The 26,804-nt window shown below is 44.3% G+C and overlaps 1 protein-coding gene across 1 annotated transcript; it reads right to left on the bottom strand.

The window, feature by feature from the left end:
• On the bottom strand, positions 1–26,804 carry cdh11 (cadherin 11, type 2, OB-cadherin (osteoblast); the record flags this gene model as incomplete). Its single annotated transcript, XM_079169356.1, has 14 exons — positions 1–2,650; positions 2,849–3,000; positions 3,893–4,144; positions 5,874–5,991; positions 6,108–6,229; positions 8,096–8,232; positions 8,784–8,923; positions 9,051–9,164; positions 14,674–14,861; positions 20,064–20,231; positions 22,517–22,636; positions 24,881–25,175; positions 25,923–26,062; positions 26,654–26,804. 14 exons carry the CDS (start codon positions 26,802–26,804, stop codon positions 2,285–2,287), a joined length of 2,463 nt encoding a protein of 820 aa, XP_079025482.1. The 3' UTR covers positions 1–2,284.

The following is a 26,804-nucleotide window of genomic DNA, read 5'->3' on the forward strand; positions in this document are numbered from 1 at the left end:
TATTTCAAAGGTTTTTTTTTCGCTTCGGAGATTGAAGCACATAGTAAAGCAACATTACAATGTTCAGAAAATATAAGTGTGATGCTGTAACATTTTTTTTAAATCTTATCTTCTTAACATGTTTTTGTTGTAATACTGGAATATTCTGCATGTATACTAAAATAAGAACTTTTAAAATTGTACAAATCGGTACCATAAAACTTGACAGAGAATAAAAACGAGGCGTTCTCTCGCTGCAACAAACAGTTCGCTAGTTTTCCTCTTGAACAGGGAGAAAGAACGAAAAAACGCCAAATAATGGAAACCAAAAAGAAAAAAAACAAAGGAAAATGAGAGAGGTTGTATTCACACAGACATAAACCAAAACTGATGTTTAACTTCCGGCTGTCATATTCTTATAACGTCCAGAGATGAAAATCAAATACTCTGTAGTCCCTCCATGTTCAGACAACCATAAGAACATCACCACGGCATAAAGTTAAACATGAATTAGTTCCTGTGTAGCTGCAGCCAAAGAAAGAACAGTTATTGTCGTAATAATGCTGATAATAATAATAATAATAATAATAATAATAATAAAAAAACAACAATAATAATCATAATAATATAATAACATTAAAAAAAAGCGATCGAACAAGAACCCACACGCTTAAAAAGGATGTTCTGCTTTCAGCCTCTCTGTATATGTGGCTCTGAAAATACACCTTGTGTTATTTTCCAGTGTGCACGTTTTATGTCCAAACAGCAACACGTGTTGATACAACAGGCGTTGCTGCAGACATAGCTGGTGTCGAGGGGGGAAAAAAACACAACGCACGTTTTCCCGGTCTACATGTACCGTGCCGGCCAGAAACGGCACATCCTGTTTGAAAGAGTGCTCGAGGAGGCGCAAGTTGGATCCTCGAAGTGATACATCACACGTCTGCACACCGCTCTGTACATACCTAACATGGAGAATAGTTTGCTTTCTGAATATACTTCTCAAGTTACAAAAAAAGAAACAAAAGGAGGAAAGAAAAAAACGAGAATGCACTGCGTTGCAAGAGTGTCCATTAAGTTTAAGGCGATTTTTAGAGCTCACAGGTTGTTGTTTTTTACTCATCGTGATTGATCATCATTGGTGGACTCTGGATGAGGAAGTGATCATTCATTGGTGGACGCGGTATGGGAAGTGATTGTTTGATGGGAGGGATCGGGGGGGGGGGGGGGGGGGGACAGTCTTTTCTTTTCACGCCATTCTCCTCAGTGAAGAATGAAAACAAAGAATCATCCACAGTTTTGTTTTTTTCATTGAATCCATGTTCAGTCTCGTTTTGGGAGCAGTAAAAAAAAAAAATGGTATTTGTGTTCCATTGTCACAGATCCTCAGTCCTGTCTGTGCGTAGCTACTGAAGCTAGCGCTCTCTATGCTCACCTTTTTGTAATGTTCACCCCTGGAGTTGTTGTTTATTTATTATAAGGCCACCATACTGTGAAGATGCTGTGAGCGTCTTCAAAGTATCAACAACCCAGAGTCTGTCGCGCTATTTAAACCACAGAACCTGCTGAATTCTGCACACACGACAACATTTGAAAAAGCATTTGCTTTCAACTGTTGGACCCCACCGACACGTCTTCTTTACCTTTTTATTTCTCTTTCACAACATCACGCCGTCGCTGGATCCCAGGCTAACCTTTTCTTTTAATTAGCTTGTATCTCCTTCTTCGTCTCTTTCTGTGTGTCTTTTTTTCACAAACCGTAAAGAGAACAGCTCGGGGAAATACACCCCGACTCAGGAACCTGTTCAGGGAATAAAATCTCTCCCAGGAGCCACTGAGGAAGTACGTGAATCCAGTCCACAAAAGTACATAGAACCCCAAAGAAACTAAACAGTTAGCTAGAAGCAAGTCATTTTGATCACACAGCAACATTTTGTTCCCGACAATTTAACTTTCAAAACTGGTGACAAAACGAATCTCCCAGCCCTGCAATGCTCAAGTCCGTAGAAAGAGAAAGGGAAAGACATACTGTAGGCGGGAAAGGGGAGATTTGGGGGGAAAAAACTGGAAGCAGAGTCCAAGAGTTCGTTATGTGTTCATTACCAAATCGTCTTGGAGGACCAGGGAGGGCTGTTCACGTCCGTCGACCCGCTGGCGTGAACGGATCAGGTGGTAGTTGGTAACGTTTGGGTACTGGGGAGTGTTAACCCTCAGCTAACAAATCCTCATGGAATCAATAAATCAGAAATCCGGGGAGGGGGGATGGGGGTGGGGGGGGTTGGGCATCCACTCTGTAAGACCACTGTTAAGAGTCTTCATCATCATCGTCATCGTTCATGATGCTGTCTTTGGTCCCGTACAAATCCGCCAGCTTCTTAAACCTTGGCCCCCAGCTCTGCAGATAGTCATAATCCAAGTCAGACTCTGTTGTGACGGACTCGAGGGAGCTCAGTGACCCGGCCAACGATCCTCTGCCTTCGTATCCGTAGATCTGAATGGAGTCGTAAGGGGGGGCCGTCGGGTCGCAGTCGGCCTCCGCGATCCGACTCTTGATGAAGTCGTCGACGTCGACGCTGTTGGCCGCAGTGTGGCCGGCGCCGGGCCTGATGGAGAACTGGAACTCTGGTTTCATGTCCTTTCTTGGCAGGAAGCCGTTGGCACCGTCTGGGTTCTGAACAATGAGAGAGAGAGAGAGAGAGCACCGGTGAGATAGAAGCTGTAAATACTCTTTTCAGAAGTTATTAGAGAATGAGCCGGAGCTGAAGAAGAATTGTGTTGGCGGATGAGGTGCATCGTGTCCAAATATCGGTAAATAACAAAGAAGGAAACTGATGAAATACTGGGATGCCACCATTGCCCCTCTTCATACCTGAAGTGTGGCGATGTCGAAGGCCTCCGTGTCCTCCTCACCACCTCCCTCGTCATCGTACGTGATGATGTTCTCCCTGATGTCCTCCTCCTCGAACACTATCAGGGGCTCCTTCTTCTGACGCCTCAGCGCAACAAACAACACCACAATCGCTGCCAGAGAGAAAGACACAAACACACAAATCAAAACTCCGCATTTAGTGATTACACGATAGTGATTAACGATCCTCACAAGATCTCTGTGAGAAAAAGTGAGCATTAGATAATTAGTGTGCACTGTGGGAGATGGTGTAATTAGACCTTGGACAGTTTAATTAATATCATTACTGTATTGTGCTATACACACACATGCCAGTTTAATTGCAGTTGGTTGTCAACATGTCAGACTTCTAAAGGGATCCCAGCTGTGGAGTACGATGGTGTGAAAGTACATTACAGTAAGAAAAGACAGCGGCGGAAAGGTGGGCCGAGGAAGAAACGTAAGGCTGGAGACGCAATTGAAGACTTTCGCTGTTTCTGAAAGCACATTTTCACCAAACGGCAAATATAAAAAAACAAACAGATTGTCACTCAGACCCCGAAGATGGGGTATCTGAGAAGAGTAGTGATGCTGTAGCTGCTGATGACCGAGTGACTCTAGGACCTCTAATCTTATCAGGAGCTGAAACAATGCAGTGCAATGGCAATATGGACGTTAAGAGGAAATATCCAGCATGTTTGGTATATCTTGGACCCTCTGTACCCCAAAAACCTGCAGGCAGGATTCAAAGGCATGTTGTTGTTTTTTAACAATCGCCAAAACTACACCGCTTATCAAAGCCAGAAACTGTAAAAACAGTCTGTATCGTCAGATTTTCATCTTTCCGACGGTCCTCGAACACATCATGTGTGACAAAGCTTAATATTGAGATATTTCTTCAAAAACAAATGTCTCATTTCAAGTTTTGGGGCTCAGAAGCTTAAAAGACTTATTCTGTAAACAAATGACCCTTTATGGTATTCCCAAACCAACAAATATCTAAACTGACTAGTTTGAGCTCCTTACCCAGCAGAATGACGATGCAAGCCAGGATAGCTATCAGCGCCCCGGTGCTCAGGCCAGCGGGCAGGATGTAGGGCTCCACGTTGCAGGAGAGGATGGTGTTTCTGCTGTCACAGGAACACACTCTGATGGTCAGCGTGTTGGTGCTGCTCATCGCGGGGAAACCGTTGTCGTTGATCTCGATGGGAAGGTAGTAAACGTCCTGGGTGAGGCGGCTGAATCCTTTACGGAGCACGAAGATGCTGGCCGTGCTGTCTGCGGAGAGAGATGTTGGTAAACGGACAGGAACATGAGAAGATGAAATTAAGAAAAAAAAGAATATTCTTTCATCACATCCTCTCTGGAAGAGATGAGGTTTCTTCAGAGGCGTTTTAAGAGCTTCATCGTCAAGCAAATGGTCTCTTAACATTTACATTAAAAGCACATTAACAAGCAATAGAAGTGAAACGTGTAAAAGCAACGAGCACTGAACACTTGGAGCAATTTAAGGAAAGTAGCTCAAAATTGCCGGATGAGCAGCAAATTATCTTAAATGTACACAGAGTTACTTTTGGACAAACTTTGCAGAATCACAAGCTCTCTGGTATTCCTATACTTGTGAGCACCCCCACAGGCTGCATATCTTTCTTTCCCTGAAACCTTAACCTTTACTGAGGCCTCGTCCTTAAACATAAAACGCTGTTATCACTTCTACATCTATAACTTCAGCAGCAGCAGCAGCGCGCTGCCACATTCTATCGCTCTTGCTTTCTATTTACCAAGAGATTTTTGGGGTTTCTGGTGATTCTACTGAAATATCACTTTTTGTCTCCTTTCATTTCCTCCAATTCTTAGTGTAGTGAGGACACACGCACGCACGCAGGCAGGCAGGCAGGCAGGCAGGCCTGGAACCGCTGAATGGTTTTCTATTGAGGGCTATCATGATCGTTCCTTTCTACCACACTACTCCAATATATTCTGTCAGCCTGACTCTCTGTAGGGTTTACTGTAGAATAGCAGCAATAATGGATCTATTTATAGAGACATGCTTTCACAATACAAAGACATAGACCTCACTGTCTTTCACTGTTTAAATACAGCTCAGGTAAAAGAAAAGAAGGATGCAACACACAGCAGTTGCACTAAGGAATTAAGACCTTTTGTGATTTTAACAAAGTTTAACAACATTTACTTTATGAGCACGGACAAAACTACAGCTCCCTCAGAAAAAACACAATAAAAACATACAAGCGTGGCATCTTTGTAATTTGGTTTTGTCCATATCGTAAAAACTCTTGTACACTTGTACAGCGTTCGCTCGTCTCCGACCTGCTGTTATTACAAACGGACGAGACACCGACTCGCCTCTTCTATCGAGACGTGACGTTGAACCCGCCAACATCTGTGGCTCAATGAAATATCCTTTTCTAGACGTAAGAAGTGAGCCACGTGTGGAGAAAAGCTCCGTTCCAAGGCGGGGTCCGTGTTGGAGGTGTATTAAAGATACACTTCCTGAGTCTGCTTGGTTTTGTATGCTCAATAGGTCTCTAAAGGTCCTCCCTGTTCATCATATGAATCTCACTTTTCCACATTTCCATGCTTCTCTTCAGCCTCTCATAATCTTCTTCTTCTCCATCTATAATCTTCTTCTCTCTCTGTCTCTCACTTTCTTTCTTTTAGTCTCTCTCTCCCAGCACTGACAAAACTTAATTCAATCAGTTGGCCCCCTAGGATATTTGTACAGACGGAAAGAGACCCCACTGCAATTAATACAGCCCGCACAACATGTGTGCATTCGCGCGCTCGTGTGTGTGTGTGCGAGAGAGATTCAGGGCACCTGCTGCTCGCTACAAGGTAGCATAAGCCTCCATCTGGTTATGCTTTGATCTAATCTGAGTGAAAGAGGGAAGGAGAGGGAGGGAGGCGGCAGATGAAGGAACTGTAAGATCCGCAGCTAGAAAAGGGTCAGAATTGAGATAAAAACACATGGCAAAGGTGGCCTTACCTCTGTTGTCTTTGAGGGAGAAGTTGTGGTTGTTTGTGACTTCTGGAGCGAGGCTGAACTTGAAGTGTTGTCTGTGAGCCATCTCGTCCTTATCCACCGCACTTACTGTTTCAATGTCCTGACACCCACACACACACAGACACAAGTCAGAAAAGAACACACATCCATGTCGAATAGTGGTTGTGGGTAAATGATGTGTTTACCATTAACACACACACACACAGACGTACGTACCTTCCCTAGCGCGACATTTTCACACATGAGGACTTCGTTGTTGTTGCCAAATTCTGGGGCGTTGTCGTTCATATCTTTCACTTTGATGTTAACACGCACTTTGGTGTCTTGGTGGTGGCCTCCTGCACACACACACACACACACACACACACACACACACATAGTTTAAGGCAAAGTCATCAGTATTCTGCTGCATTCAAAGCAATGTCAAAGTCATTAAAACCAGACTTGTGTGCGTGTATGTGGGAGGAATTGCTCGAGTGTCGGCATTGTAATCCATGTGTGGCGTTGCCCGAGCACAAAGCTAACGACGGATGTTTTCCAGCACAGATTGCCTGTCAATCAGTCAGCCACTCAGCCGGCCATTTGTTGTTTTTGTTTTGCGAGACATCAGTAACATCCAGTCAGACAGCGTGCCACTCAGTTAGCCTGCGCCCGAAACCATCAAGTTATAAATGTCAAGTTGTGCCTGTTGAAGATTAAATTGATTGAAGTGTGTTGCAGACAGAATGTCCAAACAAATATACAAAGTTAGACTCCCGATTCAGCCACATTATTAGCTAAGAAAGTATATATTCATCTTTAAAACATTTGTTTCTACACTGTACTGCTTCGCATATTTGTAATTCTAGTCGGTATGATTCCTCCCTCTACCCTGTCATTACCAGGCATTTATTTAGCTTTCCAGGGCCTGTTAGCGGTTTGCAAGGGTCCTAGTTTTGTGGGCGGCGAGCCCGTTTCCATCTGGCCGTCTGGCGTCTAGCACGCCACAGGGAAACCACGCGGCGCTCTGCTAGTTTCAGCCCAGACCACAGAATACCAGGGTGGGGCCACTGCGGCCCGCTGGCTGGAGAGGTTTTTTTTTTTGTGGGGTCGAAAGCCGGGGAGAGAAAAGCACCAGAGGGTTAGGGTTGCGAGTCGACTGGCGTTTCCCTCTTTTCGCCCCTCACTCTCTCTGCATAGTCGGGGTTCTGTGGTGGGGACGGAGACCTAAAGGTTTCAGGGGCGCCTTAACTTCAGTTTTTCACTTCCTTCACTGCTTCACGGTTTAGATAACCATTTTTGTGAGCATCAACCTTCTGTGTTGTAGCCACCTCATTCACTCTTTTAACTCGCAGCATATAGTACGGCGTCAACAGCTGTGACTGTAATGCCTTCAGGTTTTCTTTCATGTATCCAAATCACAGAACTAAGTCAGAAGAAGTTTAAAATCCAAATCACTCGCCACATGTGGGACAATCTGTCCACAGCTGACCGAACACAGTCGATCCGTGTTGGCTCCTCTCTCTGACTCTGACGTTAGCTGCGTGAAAACAACATGAGATGCAGACAAACTGCACCCAATGCAACAGTTACATCCACTGGCCTGCCGGGACACTACCTGGGGTTACGCCCCGTTACACTCAACTAAAATAATACCACCGAGCATCTGCATGGAGCTAATCCCTCCTGGTTGAATCTGAATATATAATTTAGTTTCCCAAGGTTTTAAGCAGTTCTTCACTGACATTCACGGTGAAAAAGAAATAAAAAAAAGAGCTAACTTTAGTCCCAGCCAGAGGGTGAAAAAGAAAAAAAAGAATTAGAGGCAGCAGCTTGAATCCACTTAAATGTTGTGCATTAGATGTCATGCAGTTTCCCCAGCAGCCGCAGAATGACATGTTGGGCTGTGGATGCCAGCAAATGTAAAGCCTGGTGACTGTCTGGGATTTTTATTTTGTCTCATCTTATACCAGTGTATGTACATATATATATATATATATATATATAAACTGTTACTACATTTCAGTAGCTCAAATCAGCCAGTCGCTCTTTCACTAACTGTTGTTCTGAAATGACTGAACATGTCAGTAGATTAGCACCGACAGTCCCGCAGCCGTCATGTCACTTCACATTCAAACATAACGGGAAGCAGACCGAGCGGCTGCACACTTCAGAATGTTTGTAGACGTGCACACACACACACACACACACACACACACACGTACCTATCTCTGTGGCTGACACAGAGATATTATGCCAGGCCTGTGCTTCTCTGTCCAGTGGCCTCGTCGTCGTGATCTTGCCGTCTTCCGAGTTTACTCTGAAGAACTGCTCTATGTCCGTGTACAGAGGGATCATGTACCTGTAGGGGAGTTAACACACAGACACGACGGTGCTGTTACACATGAAGAGGAAGAGATGCATGAAAGCTCGCATTTTAAGACACGGACACACTCGATTTCTTCCTGATATTCATAAAAAAAACGGCTGTAAGATGCAGCGATCCTCTAAGTCTTGAAGAGGGGAACGTTGAGCTTTCAGTCGGATTATTGTGGAGATAATTCAGTTACAGAAAGAAACAACTTTCCAAGCATCTGTTTGGTAATGTAAAATTACTGTATTTAGGAAATAAAAAAAAGTGAGGCATGCATATTGTCTTATAGCTTCTAATGCGGTGTTTTCAGTTGATTTGTTATAACGTGGGACTGGCTCTGCTTTTGTAATCCTATTTTGCGTCCCTATTCTGTTGAAAACTCTTTATATGTAATCTGTGTTTTCTGCATGAAGATATAAGTTCCTCTGAGTCATATTGTCTGTTCAGTGTAGCTGAAAATATTGAAACTCCCCCACTGCTGCGAGCGTGAGTGTGTGTGTGTGTGTGTGTGTGTGTGTGTGTGTGTGTTTCCTTGTTACCTGACGGGATTGTTGGCAACATCAGTGTCCTTGGCGTGGACTCGTCCCACCAGGGTGCCTTCAGGCGCATTCTCCTCCACCTCAAACGTGTAACTGGGAGCTACAAACGCAGGAGGCTCATCTGCATCCTCCACCGATATCTGCAGACACACAAACACACAGTTAAAAGGCTCCACTCGCACAAACACACACACACACACACACACACACACACACACACTCTTGCACGCAATCAAATGCATGCACTTTCTTTGTTTACATGCCTACCTTTATTGTGGCTTCGTCCTTATAAGGCCCCCAAGCGAGGTATTGGGGGTCAAGATGCTGGTTGGATCCCTCCACCTTCAAGGTGTACGACCTTTTAGTCTCAAAGTCCACATGCTGAGAGAGGAAGAGAGAGAGAGAGAGAGAGATGGGTCACTTCATCAGTTCATCCCAAAACAAAATGCATTCCTCTTTCACCAAATATCAACTGTAAACACATTCAAATAGATTATCATCTTCATGCAGTGTGATGACGTCTGATTCAGCAAACAAGCATTTTAAAAGGTGTTTGCTTGTTCTCTTGCAGACAGAGTCAGACTTTTTACAAATCGGTATCACGATGTAGTTATTTCAGCATCATATTTTGATCCGTTGATTGCATTCTCAGACACCGGCTCTGTGATATTCAGTGAGTGGCCGGTGCAGTATCTCTGTCCTCTGGTAGGGGGAGCTGTTGCTGCATGAATGCAAACAGTCACATTATCACAGTAGCAGTCCTCCAGCGTTACCACTACTGTTACAGACCAGGAGGAACCTGAATGCACAGTGGTTTGATATGATTTAATACGATATGAGTTGTTTGGGACCAAATTAAAATATGTGGTTGTTTCTGTTAATGACAGAATGCAGGTCTGTTTTTAATGAGGAGTTTAATGGTAAAAGGGAGTCGTAAGGGTCTGGGGTGGGAGATGAAATTCAAGTCCAAGGCCACAAGAACTTCAGTTACTTAATGTTTTTCATTTATTACACCCTTTATAATCAAGACGGGTCAATTAATAATCCGTTCTTATTTAAAAATCCCTGGCATGGGGCTTTTCAATATCACAGGTAGGCCAACGTCAAAACCCTCAGATTCAATTCACTCATATTGAACTGAGCGCCAATTCACTTACTCTATGCTGGGAGAAAACCCATTGACTTATAATGGCTTTGATATTAAACTGACTGGAGTGTGTGTGTGCTTTTGAAGGTATGCAGCTCGATTGCCCCGAAAAAAAAAAAAAAAAAACCCCATTGTGTATTTTCCTCACGTCACCTTTTCCCGGCCGTGCGTCGATGAATCCGACTCTTTTCTCCTCACTCTTATTCTCATGCGCTGAGTACTTGCGGGGGAAAAGTCAACTAATGTGTTGGCAGTCATTGTATGAAAGCTATAATACCAGAGGGAGGCTCTCCGCCATGATTATGAGGACTTGTGCATTGCCAGCAGCACTTGGCTGCGACTTGCACTCATCCGCTGCTCCGCCGTAGCCTTAATCACACACTCTTATGGGTGTCAATGCTGTATTATGAAGCCAGATAATAACCACTTTGGTCCCACACCGCTATTTTTTATATTTTTTTTTCTCCCCCAGCCAGTATGACTGATGTGGAACTGGTGTAGTCCCGGGAGCAAGCTTGATCTTTTCATCTCCTGGCTACCATCACTTAATGAAACCCCAGTGGGAGGAGAGCCCCGTGTGAAGTGTTGTGAAAGCAGAGCGAAGCTGCTTGTAGATTTATGAGTTGAACACAGGCGGCAACCTCCTGCTTCTGAAGAGAGAAGCCAGCGCTCAAGTGTCTTAAACTTTCATTTTTTTTTTCTACTGGCCATCAGGGTGCGCCTCTTCATGTTGTAAAAAGAAGTCTAATGAGAAATTAACCCGACTTATTAATTAATTTATTACCTGAGTAAACATTGTAAACATGAGTTTATGGTCTCAATCTCTAGTTTCAAGTCTTCAAGTGTTCATTTAGTAAATGATGGTCCATTTGGAGTCAAACAGACCATAAAGCAGGGGATGCTTTATGGCGGGGCTACACAGTGATTGACAGGTCTCTACGTCACTGCTCCTCAGTCCTAATATGGTCACTTCCTGTTCACTGGTTGCAAAAAAGTCAAGATGGCGACGGCCAAAACGTCCCGTTTCCACAAACCAATGTGGGACGTCACGACAACTACGTTCACTTCTTATGTACAGTCTATAGTTTAACACACACACACACACACACACACACACACACACACACACACACACACACACACACACACACACACACACACACACACACACACACACACACACACACACACTGGAGGTTTGTAGTGATTAGGATGGTCACCAAGGCTACAATAACAAATATTATGGATGGAAGCTTCTAATTGACAATATTTAGCATTAAAGAATGTCTCATCTTGTGCTGTATATTGAAGCTACCCTGCTCATAAGTGATACGAGAAGAGAAGTGGGTAAACGCCAACGATACTCCATCATATCAAACACGGCGGCCATGTCCTCATCACCAGCAGGTAACGCCTCTGAAAACTGCTCCCAGCAGCTCTTCACTCTGATCACATTCAGAACATTTTCATGCGACGCGGCGCCGCAAGGGACGTTTCTCCTCTCGATGGATTGTCTCACGCTCATTCAGTCGCAGAGTGGCGTCCGACTCCGTGGCGTCGGTGTTTTAGCGTGTTGATGACAGGTACAATGCTAGTCGGGTAGATGTGACCCAGTTCTTTCATTTTCCCTTTTTCTTTTTCGTCACGCTCCCTCTGTATCATCTGCCCTGTCTCTCTCTCTCTCTCTCTCTCTCTCTCTCTCTCTCTCTCTCTCTCTCTCTCTCTCTCTCTTTCCCTCCCTCCATCTCCCAGTCTATAGAGTCACTCTCTCTTCATGTTCTCCCTCTCTTTGTAATCAGTGTGAGATAATAATATTCACAATAATGCCCCCACCCCCCCACCCCTCTACTCCCTCTCTCTCACGAACACACACACACATACACACTCGGCTCCTTAATATTCTGTGGACTGCTTTCGTCAGGACACAGTTGAAAGAGAATAGCTGATTAAAGCTCGTGTGTGTGTGTGTGTGTGTGTGTGTGTGTGTGTGTGTGTGTGTGTGTGTGTGTGTGTTAGAGATTAGTAAAGGCTACTCCCAACGCTGATTTGAAAGTGTGCGAGTGTGCCTTTAATTCTGCATTGTACCTTGAGGGGGCCAAAGGTGTTGATTTCCCCCGAGAGACATCATGACTCAATAAACACACACAAACACACTTTAAATCAGCATCAGCCTATTAAGCATTTGTTCCAGGAGACACGGGGATCCATGTCGAGGGATTTGTTGTGTGATGGCTCCTGCCGTCAGTCATGTAGACAAACATGCTTCATCAACCGTCGAAATAAGCTCTCGCTGCTTTGGACGTGTTGGGGGAAGTCCCGGATGCTTTGGACAACCACACGCCATCCTGTCTGGGTTCATGACATCATCCAGCTGTATTTGGTTGTATTTAGCAAGCCACACGTCGTCTGGTTTACTACCGCGGTGTGAACCCAAAATAGACAGATTTAGCTGTGATGGAATTGCAATGAGTGCATAAAAACTAGATCACGATGCCGATTCGTAAAAAGTCTGAGTTCATGCTTTTTGTTTTCTGAACGGAGTTCGGATGGATCAATGCTAGGCTATGCTAACGCCGTAGAGCTGCTCCATCATCAATTCAAAAATAACGTCACCTAGGCAGCAACGTTTATTGTGCAATCCATAGACATACTATGGTTTACACACACACACACACGTATACACATAGTTCTGTCCAGTTTCTGGTGTTTTCACAAAGCCCTTCCATTTCTGATTCAACAACGTCAGGATGTCAGGAGCAGCATCTCAACGCTGAATAAATGACGCCAATTACTGTCACTGCTGTCCAGACTGACTGAAGTGGAGCTTCAGTGGAGTGGAGTACATTTCGCCGACTTCTGAGTCAGATTTGAATACTACACATTTTAAAGGTTCCCATGTGCGTTTTTTTTTTAGCATTTTATCTCGTAAAAGCAATCTGTATTCCAGTTCTTACTCTAAATCTGGTTTTACAAATTCCCACCTGAGCGCTGCCCACTACAGCCTCACAGTTTATACGGTTCTACTGATCGACGGGTTAGCGCCTTGCTCCAGGGCAGAGAGCGTTACTCATTATCGCTCACTCATCTCCCTGCTCGGGCCTGATGACACCGGTGGGAAGAGAGACCCCGTAACCCCTTTGCTGTCTTAATGCCACGCTCCAGCAGACGGTCGGTGAGAGAAAAAAGTCATGAGACAGACTCGTATCGATTGATTCCGACGGAGTTTTTCCCACAGTGTCGGCAGAACCGAGGCCGGCTGCTCTCTTGAGCGACGTCATCGCTGTCTGGAAACGTAGCTTTCATGCACGTACTGTAATTACACATTTAGATGCCAAGCCTGCTTTTCTTGCCTAAAATTGTATTCTTTCAATTTCTAGGATATCAATCAGAGAAGTAAAAATAAAAATAACATTTTCAGGAGACTGACTTTGATGTGCTTTTCTGCAACACGCTGATAGCTCGACTATGAATGCTTTTATCTTTCAACTGAGAGGTCGGACGCTAAAAGCAGGCCACCGTAGCCCACTGGAGGATTCAGCTCACTGCAGCGACACATACTGTGTGTGTGTGTGTGTGCATGTAAGAGAGAGTGTTTCTGTGTATTTGAGAGAATAAGAGACGGACAGAGAGTAAGAAAAGGTAATGGTGTGTGCTGAGCTGGATCACTGAAAGTGTTTGTGCGTGTGTGGCTTATATTCACAGAGCAGAAGATGAGCATCTCTGACCGAGGGAAGCATGAAAGTTAATGCACACGCACACGCACACGCACACATGCACATGCACAGAGCAATGGAAGAGTCAGTGTTCATATCAAACACGATAAGAAACCACGAGGGTCATCAGAGGAGGAAAGGAAACACATCAAAGCCTCCCCCCCCCTTTTTGCTTCCACCCACGTTTCTTGCTGCTCCGTGTTTCCTTTTCTTTTTTAACTCACAAATATGGACTCAAACGTGGGGCTTGTTGAAATCCCACACTGAACCGCTTTGTCTGTCGAAAAAGTGCCGTCTCGACGACATTTCTGTGCCGGGCAAATTGAAAAAGTGGTCGATGACGCACACGTGAAGCGGCCTCTTTCAGCGAGTAGTGCTTCTGACTTCTTCTTTAACAGAAACGACGACAACCACAGAATCCTGAAATCTTTGCTCTCCTGTTGTCTCTTTAACATTTAGATCTTTGGGTACAATTTACTGAATGAATGGATCCTAACATTCCTCCCAAGCTTTTCTTTCACCTCTCCTTGAAACAGTATTTATGATAATAATAAAGCTGTATTAATGAACCTACAGAGAATGATCAGCTGTATCTGCTGAACCTCGGGTCGACAGAGCTTTATACTCAGTTCCAGCTCGGTGTTTAGCCGTCTTGACGGCAGCGTTACTGTTTTGGTTCACTCACTGCTCTCATAGCATCGTTTTCAGCAGGCGGACACAGTTAGCGACTCGGTGATGGACATAGTGGAGCGTTTAGCAGCTGAAACAGATCCTTCCCTCAGGAGTTGGTAGAGACGGAAAAACCGAGCTAAGAGAGAGTGAATGTTGGACTTAAATTCAACAAATAGCCAGAAACACGACTCCAAATGAACGGTAACGTATGTTATCAATGTTAAAATAAGCAACTGTTTGCTGACAAGTTTGTCTTGTCAACTCAAAAGTTGCGCTCGCAACTTGTTTCATCAAGTGGCAAAACAACAGTGAGTTCTCGCAGGTTTCAGCCATAAGTCTTGTTGATTCTCATCCTTACCTTCTTCAGTTTGATAACCGCCTCTCTGGTCTCGGAGTCGGTGCTCAGTTCAAACATGCCCAGTCCGTCTCCGTCGATTAAGCGGTAGTTCACCATCCCGTTGTCTCCGAGGTCGGGGTCCTTGGCCTTAAGACGGCCCACCTCCTCTCCGGGCACTTTATCCTCGGATACAGACATGGGATACACACCTGGGAGGAAAAAAAGAAAAGTAGAGAGAATGTAGTCAGCGTCGGCTGGCTGGTCGGGGGGGAAATGTCTGGTCCCAGCTTGTTTTGGTACTCGACACTCTTTAGACCTCTTTCGATAAGAATTCCTGGCCGGCTGCCACTGTGTTTACTATCTGAGGCAGGGGTCAGTTTGGGAGGGCAGAGAGGCATTACCATGAACTATGCCATCTGTCTGCTGTGGCCCAGAGGATATTAAACCCCCCCGTAATGTCAGGTGAGTGTGTGTGTCTGAGGGAGCAGACACCTGGCCTGCAGAATGAGAGCAGCAGGACCATATGTCTACTCCCTCTCCCCCTTTATCCTTTTAAACCCTCTCTCTTGTACTCTCTTCCCCCAAATCGTGTCTCCCCTCCACTTCATCTCGTCTGTCTCATTTTATCGTAAAATGCTGTTCTCTCCCTGCTAGGTTCCCCTCCGTCTCCTCCCGCTCTGTGATTCAGGCGTCGAGCTCAGAGTGGACTCATCACTTTACACCATTAGCATGTTTGCCCTGCTCGCTCGTGCTGTCGCAATCCTGTGAATCATCAAATTCATTTTGGTCACGTGGCTTCAGAGGAGAGGAGAGGAGAGGAGAGGAGAGGAGAGGAGACAAATCCACCTCCGCCACATCTCCTTCAAATCCTCACCCAAATCCCTCCTCTCCATCCTTCCTCTTCATCTTTAAACTCCTCTCCACACTGTTCTACTCTCTCTTGGCGACATCCTTCCCTCCCTTTTCGTCTCTCACCCCTTTTTCCACATCACCCTTTCCCAAATCCCTCCATTCAACCTCTCCTCCCCCTCGCCGCCCTGTTTCTCTCATGTATACCCCTCCACCACCTCCTCCTCCTCCTCCTCCTCCTCCTCCTCCTCCTCCTCCTCCTCCTCCTCCTCCTCTGGCTAAAAGCTCATTTCATCCCTGCCCTCCTTTCACCCTTTTTCCTCCCTCTCTTCTCCTGTCGTTCCATTCTTGCTTTTCTTAAGTAGCTTAACTTCAATGGCTGCTGGCAGCTGAGTTAAACGCTGTATGACAGGACACATACCTGGCTGAGGGATAAAAAGAGGCACAGCCTCACACAGGAAAACACACAATCGAGGCCCACAGTGGAAGTTAAAAAATAATAAACTCATAAATCACCCGTACTTGTTTTCCTCTGCATAAAGAAAAAGTAATTTTTCTCCAGTTAGTTGGAGTTTGAGGAAGTCATTAGATGCTTTCATTACCTCTGTGTAATTGATTGCTCTTATTCGTATTCTAATCAGATGAACAGTCTGAGAAGAAGCTCCTTAAATCAGCAAAGTTTTAGATGGAAACACCAATAAAGAGCCTCGTAAATGTTACTGATGACCACAATCTGCTAGGTCAGTCATTTTAATGTGATTACCAACAATAATGCCTGATATTACTTTGTAATTTATACTGGAGATTATGGGTTATCAGATTGATAATGTTGTAGATGCGTTTTATATTAGTATTTTCAACTTGGCGGGCAGACAAGCTTTAGTGTGGAGTTTTAGTAAAATAATGTCCCCTTAACAGCTCTTCATTTATTCATTTTTAAAGTAACTTTCAAACAATTATTGACATGCGAGTTGTTTATTCATGCGCATAAAAGCGCTAATGTCTCTGTGGTGGGTTGTAAGCAGTGTGGACTTCACATCAGAGGTTTAATTTGTTCCAACCAAATTCTTATTATTATCGAAAGTGTCGAACAGTTTGCATTACTAACTCCATATGGAGGATTTGAACAGGACTCGAGGGTTTGCTACATGCTGTAATATCCTCACTTATGAGATGACGGTATCCATGTAGCGCACTCAACATCGTGTGCTAAAGGCTTAAAGGGCCAACTGAGCGTTCTCTTGATTTAATATGTGATAACTGATCAAATTTAACCAAAATGTAGCGAGGATGAAGTGCTAATTGTAGCACTTTTTTTTCCCAGGAGGTAAAAAGATGTTCCACACATCCTCTTAAAAGATTTTTGATGCGTTCTTTTCCTACAAAAGTCCAGCAACACGTGTCAATTTCTGCTCATTATTTCCAAAATAAACTTCTGCCTTCACAGGAAACAACTTAGTTAAGTTCACGCAACAAAACTGCTGAGCTAGGTTTATGCAAAGATGGTGGTTTGGGTTAAAATAACCAGGGAAGTGGCGTTGCTTAAATGCAGAAGTTACGGGACAAATATACCGACGATGACTTCTTGTTTCTTGACTTCTGGGTGAAAGACCAGTTTTTCCCTGTGTGTGTTTTTGCGCTCTTTTATACTTCCTGGTTCAGGATTAGGAGGATCAGGAGATGTGAAAAGTTCCTCCCTAGGTTTAAAGTTTGATTTCCTGCAGGGACACAGAAATCCCTCATCGTATGTAAACCATCCTTTCGTTTGTCTTTTGGTGATGAGAATAGACGGTTGTGCAAAAGCAATCCTAAAACACACTGGAGGTAAATGATATGCGCAAATGCAACCCTGCAGACATCAAGCGACAGATCTTTCGCAGCTCCAGACGTCTGCTAGCGTCTTTGTTCTGCACTGCTCATGTTTGAACAAGACGGAGAGACAGCCGGCCGCGAATGACGATATTCAATAAGAACCATCTCCGTCATGTCGGCCTAATAAAGACCGAAATCAGAGAGTTGGAGAGCAAATTATTTGCCTTTTGGTTTTTTTTATTGCTGTGATGGATTTTTCTCCTGATAATGAGGTGAAAGGGAGAGAAGTACAAGGACAGAAAGTCTGTGAGAGCTCGAGCCTCGGAGTGAAAATATAACAGCTTGAATGGAAACTGAAAAGCTGGCGGAACACATGAGAGGGAGTCAAACTGTGCTTTATATCTGCCTGTTTTTATCTCTTTTTGTTGTGTTTTCTCTCTTTGTATCTGTTTTATTTCTGCCTCTTGCTTTTTTTTGTCTTGACTTGCTTATCTGATTTCCCTTTTTCTCTCCCCGCTCTCTCTCTCTCACTCTGCCCAACTACTAAATAAGTAATCACTGTCCTCATTCACACCATCTGGGAGGCTTTTCTTGCAGGTGTTTGTACTGCTTCCACTTTTTGCTCCATAGCGAAGGGTACCGACAACCACAACATATTGCTATTTGATGTGTTGTCTTGTATCACAGATGTAAACTGCCAGTGATGCACGGCTGATATCTAGAAGGAATGCAAAGAGGCACTTTGTAAACACTGATAATGTGGCTGTGAATGCTCCATGTTGTCCTTTTTGTCTTATTTTCAAAATGTTTTATGTCCACTTTGGACGTGGGAACATAAGGATGGCCTGAGAACCCATCATTACGTCGTCATTACGTCGTCCTATAAGCGTTTCTTTATTGTTCTACTGACTGAAGTGCTGTCCTGAAGTCACTGGGCCGTATTGCCGGGCCCGCTGGAGGGAAGGCAGGAACGCCCAGTACCAGAACCAGGACTGAGTGGGTCAGACTGTCGGACCCTGCTGCAGTAAAATGAGAGGCGTTCTAAAGGGAGTCTGGTGCTCTGAAACACTACCACTTTAGTCCACAGGGACCGCCAAAATCAACACAAACTGAGTTCCTCGCTGTAGCTTTAAATGTAAAGTATTGGATTAGAAAATTGCAACACCGGGTCCTCTTGACAGCAAACTCTACTGACTCCCTACTTTAGGCCTCAGGTAACTTGGCTTTAACATACATAAGTGGCCACTTTACAGCTGTTACATCTAATGCGACAGCTCAGCTGTCAAGTCCACCTTTACAAAGATAATGTTCAGTGTTGACTGGCACTGTCAGAGGTATTAACTGAACCCTGCAGTCAGCGGTGTTGAACTGGACTGCGTCATAATGAGAGGTGTTTCTAACCTGCCAAACCTGATAATATTAGAAACCATATTCATTATCATCCGTGTAAAAGGTTGAATTTATGGCTGAGCTTCCAAATACACAGTACATACTGTACATACTGACGACACTCTGCTGGAGATACAGACTTCATTTGAGCGGTCTTTCTCATAAAACTCTCTTTCAAAATGTTGTACGTTTGACCTGCAGAGTGAGATTTTAGCTTTGCGTTGCGAGACACTGGTTCACAGTCGGCTCCTGGGAGACGCACGAGAACCGGAGTGATGGTTTTGATGGTCTCCTGCTTTCTCTCTTGTGTCTCTCCCTTCCCTCGCCTATTCAGCTTCTCCACAGGCTAAATCCTGAGCCCTCCCCTCCCCCCCCGCCCGCCCGCCATCGCTCCATCCATTCTTGCAGCTACTCTGCTGGATCTCTTCCAGGAGTTGCTCTGCTCGGAGCCCCGGGTGAATCAGAAAGAATGAATCTTTGATTGAACATGCCAGACATATTTACAATCTACATTTGCTGCATTTTTAAATATTAGCATTTTGTGGTGTCAACAAAAGTGAGATAAAAAGGAGACATTTCCCCCCCCCCCCATGTTATCTCTTAGTCTAAGAGGCAAATCAGAACATGTCCACCTGTTTACTTGATAGCACCGTCGTGAAGGTCGGTGATGCCAACATACTAGAAGATGAATCATATTAGATCTTATAGTCATACAACAATGTAAGAATACCTGAGAGTAATACCTGCAGAAACTGTAAAGGTCCAGCGTTCTCGGGGGCTAAAATTGGCAGCTCTTGACAAACCCAGGCTAAATATTTCACTACTTTTTATTGCTCAGAAAATCAGTAATTCACCAAATGTCCCAGGGAGAGGTTTACACACACACACACACACACACACACACACACACACACACACACACACACACACACACACACACACACACACACACACACACACACACACACACACACACACACACACACACACACACACACACACACACGCCTGAGGATATTGCAGGGGGGCAGTAAATAACCTTTAATAATTGATTTCTTAAGTTATCTTGTGTGCCCCCTACAGTGACTTCCCTAGCTTCTAGCGAGCGACATGTTTTCTGGGTTATATACACACACACACACACACACACACACACACACACACACACACACACACACACACACACACACACACACGTGGACCGACATAACCCGCATGCACAGATGTGCAGAGCAGAAAGGGATTAAGGATGCTGCGGGGATGAAGTACAGGCAGACTGTAATGTGGCTGACGTGACACCTTCCACACCTCCTAAAGGAAAAGTTACACATCACAGACGGATAGAAGGCGTTTGTACTCACTCTGTGGGAACTTTGGCGGGTTGTCGTTGACGTCCGTGAGGGTGATTTTAACCTGGGTGGTCCCCGACATGCCGCCCATGTGACCGCCCATGTCTTTGGCCTGGATGACGACGTCGTAGTCCTGGCGCGCCTCGCGGTCCATGTTTGGCAAAGCAGTACGAATTATACCTGAATGGACACATTACTAACATCAACTTGATGCTCCGGTGACATTATTTTTGTTATTTTTCAGATACTGCTATTACTATGACTTTTTATAATATAATATAATATAATAGTTTTTTACTAATATACTAGACTTTGGCTTCTTTAAGGCATTTTTGGACAAACTAAGCTGTGGCTTCTTTAAGATTTACTTTACTTGCCTTTTTATGACTTTTTCACGACTCTATAATATTTTATAATAATATGAATATATAGACATAATATACAATGTTGAAACATTATTATGACATACTATACTACGACTAATTTACGACATCATCAATCTAAATTATGTAATTCAAACGTTTTTTATTTGAATATTTTAAAAAAGTCAAAAAACAAAAAATCAGAGGAAAGAAACCTACAGTGTGATTTACTTTCCTAAGAGCAGGTGTCATTTTATTTCCAGATATTTTATCTTTGCTCATCGCTCAGATGGAGAAGTCTAGTAAAACATGAGAAGTCTTATTTTTCTCCACCTCCAGTCGCCGTAATCTTTGCTTTCTGTTTAATTCATCAGCGACTGTTCTCTCTCCATCTCTCTCTCTCTCTTTCTCTCCCGACATGCCTCGCTGCAGTGTCTGGGAGTTGAGGCTTTCTACTGTCATATTATGCCAAGTGTGCGCGTGTGTGTGTGTGTGTGTGTGTGTGTGTGTGTGTGTGTGTGTGACAGCATGCAAAGCTGATAATCTCCAAACCAATTAGAAATGTGAGCTATGGATTTGAGCCAGTCAAATACCCAACACTGGTTTGATTAGCCAGATTTACTCTGCCCAAATCTCTCTCTTCCTCTCTGTGCCTCCTCTCTTTCCATGAACTCACTCTCTAAACCAATTCCTCTCTCCGTCGTCTCTACACTGACCTCTCTCTCTCTCTCTCTCTGTCTCTGTGTGTGTCTGTGTGTGTGTGTGTGTGTGTCTGTGTTCTATTCTGCTTCACCCTCGCTGACCCATCACAGCTCCGTGTCTGCCCTAACCTCTCTCCTTAAAACCAATCTCTTCTTTTGATGGGATCCCAAATATTGGGCCTGGGCTGTGCAGAGACCAGTGCTGAATGTCCTCTGGGGACCTCTCTCTCTCTGCAGCAGAGCCTTCTCCTCCTCCTCACAGACTCCAGTGGAGAGGACGAGCTGTTACGTGATCCCTGCAGAGGCCACCGCTCAGCTTTTTATGAGAGCGGTAGTTGGTAAATGTTGCAGAAAGAAACCGCTTTACAGGTTGGTCTTTGCAGCTTCCACAAGGTGCTGTTACAGTTAACAGTTAAAGGGATCGACAACCAGGCTTGAATCAATATTATTTATTGATATATGCTTAAATGCTTAAATATATTTGTTTTAATTACTCTAATACTAAGATTAGGTTATTGCACACATTTACAGCTTTTGGAAAACCAGATGTTCCCTGGTAAGTTTTACCTGACAAATGATTAATACCTGATTTTGTAGTTTCAATAAATACGTATAAACATGTATTTGATTTTGTCCATATCGCCTGGTTGAGTTACTAAATATAGGTTAAGAAAAACAGAAGAAAGTGCTTGGTTGCACCCATAGAAGTGGTCGTCGTGACGTCAACCATTGTATCTATTTGTACATTGTATTTTTGTCGTCGCCATCTTGTTTTTTGCAACGCATGAACAGATGTGAGCATATTTGGACTACGAGTGTTGACTTAATAGTAGAGACGCTGTATACGTCTCTGGTAGCGACCTGTCAATCACTGTGTAGCCCCGCCCCTAAAGCATCCCCTGCTTTATGGTCTGTTTGACTGTAAATGGACCATCATTTACTAAATGAACATCATGCTGTATTGAAGAAGACTTGAAACTAGAGATTGAGACCATAAACTCATGTTTACAATGTTTACTGAGGTAATAAATCAAGAGAGAAGTAGAGTCATTTTCTCATAGACTTCTATACAACCAGAGGAGTCGCCCCCTGGTGGACATTAGAGAGAATGCAGGTTCAGCATTGGCTTCACTTTTCAGAACTGAAGGTTGCTGCCTGGTTGTACTGTCCATGACCAGTCAGACTATACCATGCTGGCTAACTGAGCATACACTTTTCCTATATTGAAGTGTGGATGTTTAGTGGTCCTGCTGCACTTGACTTTATGTTGTCTACTTGCAGGATGCTGTTCAGTGTGGTGGCATGTTGTAACCCCTTTCTGTGTGCAGTCTTTGCATGAGGTTACATGTGTTCGTGGCGTTGGGTGTCTGTTGACCATGCAGGGTTCTGTCGTCGTCCTCACCTGTCTGAGGCTCCACAGAGAAATACGGCTGCCCTTGCAGGATGCTGTACACCAGCCTGGCGCTGTTGCCGTAGGTGGGGTCGTCAGCATCTGTAGCTGTCACCTGCATCACTGACGTACCTACGGGATAGACGGACACACAGACAAGTCAGGAGATGACTCTACCTCAGCGATTGGTGCGCGTCGATTCACCGTGATGAGGAGAGGGAATTGGAACCGCTCTCCCCTTCTCTCAGACACTGCAGCTGAACTGCTCCCGTGAGGCTGGTCTCCACTCTTATTTCTCTAAATTTCATCATCTGGTGGAAACATCCACTCTCCAATTGTGGTGATTTTCATGATTTAAATGAAACATTATATTCCCTCCATGCGTGGGTGACGGAGTTCTACAACCCCTGGGTTTATGAAACCCTTTTTTAAACCCACTGGATAATCTGGAAAGAAAATCTCCAAAACAAGGTGACAACAATTTACTTCCTGTAAATCTCTTTTAGCTGAATCTTAACATATTTGAGCCTTTGTTTCAAGTGTGACACAACTCATGAAACTAACTCAGCCAAACATAATAAAGACAAGTAATATCAACAGTAGCGCTAGAGCTGCAGATGAACACGTCAACATGTTGCCTCCGATAGGCAACCGAAGTAATAGCAGTTTATAATCTGCAGGGCGAGTGTTACAGTTTTACTACATTTATAGCAGTTTCTGTGTATTATGATGAGGTTTTACATTTTATTCTATACCAACAAATAATTAATAAAAACACCACAGCATGAGAACAATCACTCAAATGAATGGCTGTAAAATACCACCACCATGTCGACTTTTGGAGATTTTGTAAATTCTTTAATTTTCTTTCTGAACATAAATGACAAAGACTCCTTTTCAACCACTCAGCTGTGAGACCTTCAAAGCCAGAATCTGGTCGGCTATGTTGGCTTGAAACACGGATCGTTTACATCTTTATTTATGGCTGGGACTTTTTTTGCCGTGTCATCACCGTTCACGTCTATACGACCAATGTGTTTGTGATTAAATTGTTTACCAAAGCACCCACTTAATTTACAAGAAAGCAAAGGTCTCCATAGATCTGGCCTCATGCACCAGATGGATGAATTTATTCTTAAAATGCACAAAGTTTTCTTTCTAAGTGCTTGATTTTTCCAAAGTCAATAAGTAATCTTGGTAAATAACTCAATCTCAATAATTGTGATCATGATATTTGCCTTAATAATCGAGGGGCCCAATAACAGAGTGTGTTGTTTCTGGTTAAACTACTTCACACTTCTTTTCAGTTTCATATTTGCTGTTTTGACGTCTCCAGTTTGCAGCTATGTGAGCGTCTCCATCCAGCTCCATACAACATTCATTGGGCATATAAGCGTAATGAAGTTTCACTCAACCCTGGTCTCATTCGGCTACCTTAAGTGCACTGGGTAAATGACCAAGAAGGAGACTTCCTTCTCTATCTGTTCTAGTTCTGACATCCATGAGGGAACATGGACCTAGTTAGTCAAATTACAGCTTTTCTTTCTGTTCCACTCCCCCCCTCCCTGCCAGACTTCTGTATTCAGGGTTCAGCTCAACAGAACTCATTCCTTTCAGAAGTCCTTTCTTTGGAAGTCCAGTCCGTTCAGAGAGGGGATTTCTCTGGCTTTCAGAGAGCACAGCACACCCTGCCAGTGTGGTTCATTTGAGGTCAGCCTGAGGGTTGAAGACTCTCCAACACCATATAATCTTTGGAAGGAAAATCTATCGAGATCAGAAGCTCTAAGTAAGGAGACTCTGAGGAGACGGCCCAATGCCAGCCTAGTGCTAAATATTTCCACGCTCCTGGTTGAGGCCGTTCTTTTCGACCATGTAATAAAAGAAAGAAAAGAAAGGTTGAAATAAATGAACAGCCCTTTGGGGTCTGAATGTGTCGGCTAATGGTACTTGCTGTTTTCCACTTCTCTGTCACACTTCCTGTGGTCAGGTTTTCAGTGATAATTAATAATGTATGTAAAAGGATATTTAGCGGACAAACAGGCTTTGAACTCCATCGGTGACTTCGTTAAGAAATACGCAATGGAGAGCTTTTCTCTAATGATTATCTCTTCTGAATTACGTTCGCAAAGAAAACAATTCTGCTGCACAGATTCACTTAAAACTAAAATGTAGCATTTAAGAAGCAAAGTACTACAAGTTCTCAATTCAGATGTGAGAACAATGTACGCTAACATGCTTAGCTAACATGCATATACCTCCTAAGATGCTAGACTTTTACTCCACTATCGTTAGCCCACAGTATTTCATATTTAAATATCATAAACCTAAGTCTACCATCCCTCCTGTTCCTTAACCTTTGCTTTTCTTACTACTCACCAACATTGGACATCTCGGGCACCCTGGCGTAGTACGGCCCGTGTAGAAACTCGGGAGGATTATCGTTGATGTCTTGAACTTTCACTATGAACTGTGACGGAGGCTCCAGAGGCTTGTTGGTGTCTCTGTCCACGGCCTGGGCCGTCAAAGTGTACTGGGCCTGCTCCTCGCGGTCCAGGGTCTTCGTGGCGTGGATGTTGCCCGTCTTGTCGTCAATAACAAAGATCGTTCCCGCACCTTCGCCGGACAGGATGTACTTGATGTTGCCAACGCCTGAGTCGACGTCTGAGTGGAGCTGGAACAGGGAGGGGGGGGGGGGGGGAGATACAAGAAGTGTGTGAGACAAACATAGACGGGGACATATACAAAGGCAGTATGTGTGTGTGGCGCTGACATCTGGATTTCAGACGGCGTGGAACTTGAAGAGAAAGAGAGACGGGACTAGAGCGACCTAGAGCGACCAGACGAGACTGGAATACGTGCCGTGGCTCGGCTGCTTGGCGGATGTGACACGAGGCGTCTATTTCTCCAGCCTAGACGAATTAAAGGAGCGAAACGACTTGAGGCAGGCAAATGGATGCGCTGTGTCAGACGGGCAAAAACTAATAAGTAAGAAATTTAAAACCTTGTCATCCCTCCCAAAATATTGAAGAATCACACAGCGTTCAATTAAAGTGTTGTTCTTCCTTTACTACCCTTAGACGATGAAATATGATGCATTGTAAACATCATTTGTAGTTTGTTATGAAAGCCGCTGCTCGGTTTGAGTGATGCTGTTGCTGTGGAGGAGTACCACCAATCATCTTCACCTCCAATGTCTTTCTCCCTCTCGCCCCCTTGACGAATGGGAAAAGCACGTTTAAACCCTACTGGAGTTGGTGATTTGTTGTGACTCTGCGTGGCCCAATTGTGATTGTATATGGAGGAAAGATTGGCTATAAGTTAAACCGCAATTGTTTTTTAGTTATTAATCCTGTTTGACTCAAGAGAAGAGAAGCTGATCCAAGAACGCCGTTATCAACTCGTGCTTTGTTGTACTCACCCTGCCCACCAGAACTGGGTCGGGCCCAGTGTACTCCTCAATGACGAAGAACTGGTTCCAGACCCATCCTCGTTTGGACCTGTGGAGTACCTGCCCCTCCTTCCCGGCCCTCTGTCTGTGTCTGTGCAGCGACAAGTGACCTACGAGCACAAAAACAACACATTCCTGTCAACAAATGCTGTATTCTTCTGTCACATTTAGTGAATGAATTATCACCACGAATATTTTCAATTGATTGACCTCATGAAGGCCCACTTTTGAGTTGTGGGTCATCAGATCTGAGAACATGTGGGTGGTTCAGTATTTTCTTTAGGTGTCTCTAAGCAAGGCTCTGAACCTCTGTTTGTTGCAGTGCAGCTGCTCGGTGGCTAATGGCTCGGTGAACATCAAATAAATGCAAATACACTCCAGATGCACCGAAGACGTGATCATCCAAACCGTCTTGGGAGATGTTTAGAGTTGTGAATGCGGTGCTTTTGCAGTTTTGTTAATGTAAAGGGGAAGAAACATTTCAGTTCAGTGGAGTAAATATTTACTTCACAGCTTGGATAGTAACGTGTCTGTACAATAATTGTCACTCTGAAGAACGAGGCGACTCATGGTCACAAAGGACGGATCGTTGTCAGTTTAAAAACAAACAAATGCAAAGAAGTGGTGACCATCTGCGCATTGACAAGGAACGTTTCAGAACGAGAAAGTGCGTTAAAGCCAAAAGGTTCCTTCTGTCCTACCTGGATGTCTGTGTTTGTGGCCCCTCTCATCCAAAGACGCGCTTCCTCTCCGGGTTCCCAGCGCGACGCTACAGAGCGCTGAAATCCCCACCAGGACCAGGAAGGCCCTCAGCAGCCCGAGGCCCTGCCGCTTCATCGCCGGCATCGCCAT

Source organism: Pholis gunnellus (genome assembly GCF_910591455.1).
Source record: "Pholis gunnellus genome assembly, chromosome: 11".
In the NCBI taxonomy this organism is placed as follows: domain Eukaryota; kingdom Metazoa; phylum Chordata; class Actinopteri; order Perciformes; family Pholidae; genus Pholis; species Pholis gunnellus.